The sequence below is a fragment of the Oncorhynchus mykiss genome, chromosome 22, assembly GCF_057628025.1.
Source record: "Oncorhynchus mykiss isolate SJ-2025 chromosome 22, ASM5762802v1, whole genome shotgun sequence".
Lineage (NCBI taxonomy): Eukaryota > Metazoa > Chordata > Actinopteri > Salmoniformes > Salmonidae > Oncorhynchus > Oncorhynchus mykiss.
In genome coordinates, this window is record NC_143043.1 from 49,246,983 (window position 1) to 49,251,196 (window position 4,214).

A 4,214-nucleotide genomic window follows, 5' to 3' on the forward strand; every position below is an offset into this window, starting at 1 on the left:
TGCTTTCACAAATGATTTATTTAACCAACCATTGTTTTATTTGTGTGTGTGTGTGTGTGTGTGTGTGTGTGTGTGTGTGTGTGTGTGTGTGTGTGTGTGTGTGTGTGTGTGTGTGTCGAGAGACACTGGGGAGGGGAGTGTCTGTCAGTGAATCAGGGATAAATAGAGAGGCAGAGCTCAGAGTTTGTCAGAAGGCGGACCTGGCAGGGTCACACACAGGACCAAGCAGTAGCAGGAGATCTCTGCATTTTGACCCTTTATTACAAATGGAGGAACATGAAGATATTCAATACTGTTTTCAAGACAGAAACTCTTCATGCAGAAAGGCTTTGCTATGGACATCTATCTACATAACACTGTACATCTTCTTCTCAGTGATTTCAGCAGTTACAGTATTTTTGAACATACTGGTGATCATCTCCATCTCTCACTTCAAGCAGCTCCACACTACAACCAACCTGTTCATCCTCTCTCTGGCTGGGTCAGATCTCCTGGTGGGACTGATTGTGATACCAATAACAACGATAGCAATAATGGAATCATGCTGGGGTTTTGGGGAATATTTCTGTGTGTTTTATTTCTACATCAGTTGTTTATGTGCTTCTTTATCTCTGGGCAATTTGGTCTTGATATCTATTGACCGCTATGTTTCTGTGTGTTATCCTTTATTGTACCACTCTAAAATAACAATAACAAGAATGATGTGTTGTATATCCATTACCTGGTGTTGTTGTATCATATATTATGCTGCTACTGTAAACATTTTTGTAAATGTACAGGTCCCAAGTAGGTGTTTGAAAGAATGTTTTATTGTTGAAGGAGTAACCTGGGGTACTGTAATTGACCTTGTAATTACAATGGTTGTCCCGTGCTCTATTATTATAACACTTTATTTGAAAATCTTTGTGGTGGCCAGATCACAGGCCAGAAAGGTATTTTCAAAAGAGGCTCCCAGTGTGTCTGGTGTTAAAACTGTACAGGCAAATAAGTCTGAGAGAAAAGCAGCAAAAACTCTATCTATTGTTGTTTTCACCTATCTAAGCTGTTGGATTCCTTTTCATTTGTATTTATTTTTTCTTTTAATTGACAATTTATCGTCATTCATCATCAGCTTTTTGCCACTACTTAATTCCTTAATTAATCCAATAATTTATGCTTTCTTTTATCCATGGTTCAAAGTGACAGCTAAACGTATTTTAACTCGGGTGAAGTTAAGGCGTTCATAGTTCCTATGTTTTTATTCATAAGTTTGACAAACACAGGTTAGATATAGTCATGTTATACTGTTATGTTATAATTTCCTCTTTCATGTAACAATACGCTGACATTACTTATCTCTGTGTTGTCATAATAGATGTGATACATGTGATGTTGATACAGAATGATTTGACTGGATTGGAATGGAATGACTTGGAGAAGGCATAAGAAGGCATTAGCTTGTTTTGTTAAAGACATTGTAATACATTTGGAGTGTATATTCCAAATGCCAAAGTCTCTGGTTGATGCATGTTATTTAATGAAAAATGGTATGTAAGATTTCTGAAAGTACATTTTGAGGACGTCATGGATCATTCCATACGTTCTTTAACATCACCCTCTAGTAGGTCATATGATTGAGTGTAGTCTGGCCCAGGAATGTGAAAGTGAATGGAAAGGATCTGTAGCAACGAACCGCCCTTGCTGTCTCTGCCTGGCCCGTTGCCCTCTCTCCCCTGGGATTCTCTTCCTCTAACCTGTTACAGGGGCTGGGTCACTGGCTTACTGTTGCTCTTCCATGCAGTCCCTAGGAGGGGTGCGTCACTTGAGTGGGTTGATTCGCTGACGTGGTCTTCCTGTCTGGGTTGTTGCCCGCCCTCCAGTTGTGCCGTGGCGGAGATCTTTGTGGGCTATACTCAGCCTTGTCTCAGGATGGTAGGTTGGTGGTTGAAGATATTCCTCTAGTGGTGTGGGGGCTGTGCTTTGGCAAAGTGGGTGGGGTTATATCTCGCCTGTTCGGGCCCTGTTTGGGTTATCATCGGATGGGGCCACAGTGTCTCCTTACCCCTCCTGTCTCAACAACCAGTTTGTGACTAGTGGGTGTAAAACACTGCAGTAAAAAGGTTTGAAAATGTAGCTTTTTCTTCCAGCATTCAGTAATGATAAATGTTTGATGAATAAACGATTTACTAATCCATTCTAAAAAGTTTATTTCAAAGTGCCATTATAAAGTATTACTAATCTCAATATTCATTCAGATTCAACAGAATCTTGGAGAGCTGCTCTGGTGTGACCCCTGACCTGAGCTAGTCATTCAAACATTCATAAACAACTTTTATAGTATGTAATAATGATTTGTAAGATCATTCATAAGATGTTTAATACATGACCTTATAAACCATTTAATAATCATTAGTAAAGTATTTGTGTAGTCTTTAATCTAAAGTGAGGACTATTCATACTTTTGAAGTACTTTATAAATGACTGAACATTACAATTAAAGGGTTACTACCTTTAATACACTACAAGTGAAGTTGCCCATGAACTTATATTTTTCAATTGTGGGGACTAGATACATAAGACGTTTTCGTTTCTAAATGGGAAACAGATATTTATGAAAATACCCTCAATAAAAGGTGACATTGTGTAATGTTGCATCATAAGAAACATTTTATCTCAAATCCAAGACGTTGGAAGAAAAAGCTACATTTTCAAATTACTGCAGTGTTTTACACCCACTGGGCACACACCGGTTGTATCAATGTTGTCAGGATGAAATGCTTGGTGCTGTTCAGTGAGAATGGGCAATCTCTGTGGCAAAGGAGCAATGATCCAGTCCTAACAGAAATGTCCCTGAAGTTGATGTAGATGTCTTCTTCTATAGAGGGACTCACCGGGAGGTCAACAGCGCTCCTCTTCTGTAGAGGGCGTCACCGAGAGGTCGACAGGGCTCCTCTCCTGTAGAGGGCGTCACCGAGAGGTCGACAGGGTTCCTCTCCTGTAGAGGGTGTCACCGAGAGGTCGACAGGGTTCCTCTCCTGTAGAGGGTGTCACCGAGAGGTCGACAGGGTTCCTCTCCTGTAGAGGGCGTCACCGAGAGGTTGACAGGGTTCCTCTCCTGTAGAGGGCATCACCGAGAGGTCGACAGGGCTCCTCTTCTGTAGAGGGCGTCACCGGGAGGTCGACAGGGCTCCTGTCCTGTAGAGGGCGTCACCGAGAGGTCGACAGGGTTCCTCTCCTGTAGAGGGCGTCACCGAGAGGTCGACAGGGCTCCTCTCCTGTAGAGGGCGTCACCGAGAGGTCGACAGGGCTCCTCTCCTGTAGAGGGCGTCACCGAGAGGTCGACAGGGCTCCTCTCCTGTAGAGGGCGTCACCGAGAGGTCGACAGGGCTCCTCTCCTGTAGTGGGCGTCACCGAGAGGTCGACAGGGCTCCTCTCCTGTAGATGGCGTCATCAAGAGGTTGACAGTGCTCCTCTCCTGTAGAGGGCGTCACCGGGAGGTCGACAAGGCTCCTCTCCTGTAGAGGGCGTCACCGACAGGTCGACAGGGCTCCTCTCCTGTAGAGGGCGTCACCGGGAGATCGACAGCGCTCATTTTCTGTAGAGGGCCTCACCGCGAGGTCGATAGCGCTCCTCTTCTGTAGAATGCACCATGGGGAGGTAGACTGCGCTCCTCTTCTCCCGAGAGCGGCACGAGCGTGATTCAGAGATACAGCTACCAGTGAAGCAAGGACCTCTGAGATGGTTACGATTCACCTGAACGGGACAGAGTTCCCTGGTTGATGGTACATGAAACTGTCCATTGTCAGTGTGTGGCGGCAGCTCCAGCACCAGTCCGTCGTAACGACCAGGTTTACACCAGTTCTCTGCTTTGAAGTTCAGGGTGAGGGATCCGGATCTGCACTTTTATCCGATTTTGTAATTTTATCACTGACATACTGACTAATTATGGTGCATTGTCGGGAAACGTTTGTTGGTGTGAAAAGAGTCTCTGGCTCATTAACATATTTTAAGGCGTGTCTTGTATAATCCAAAATTTGGGGCACCCGTTAGTGAGAGTTCTGTAGCAATTATTATTCATGTATATATTATAATATTATTAATATTATCATTATTATTTATTTTTTTACCTTTATTTAACCAGGCAAGTCAACAAATTCTTATTCACAATGACGGCCTACCAAAAGGCAAAAGGCCTCCTGCGGGGATGAGGGCTGGAATTCAAAATAAAAAAATTA

The 4,214-nt window shown here is 43.5% G+C and overlaps 1 protein-coding gene across 1 annotated transcript; it reads left to right on the plus strand.

Annotated features, from left to right (window-relative positions):
* Window positions 1-266: 266 nt before the first annotated feature.
* LOC149972882 (trace amine-associated receptor 13c-like) lies at window positions 267-1,226 on the plus strand. Its single transcript, XM_090216379.1, has one exon. It carries the CDS (start codon window positions 267-269, stop codon window positions 1,224-1,226), a length of 960 nt encoding a protein of 319 aa, XP_090072505.1.
* The last annotated feature ends 2,988 nt before the right edge of the window (window positions 1,227-4,214 follow it).

What these genes read in the sequence shown, in the direction of transcription:
- LOC149972882 (XM_090216379.1), top strand. Translation starts at nt 267, where the DNA reads ATGGAGGAACATGAAGATATTCAATACTGTTTTCAAGACAGAAACTCT.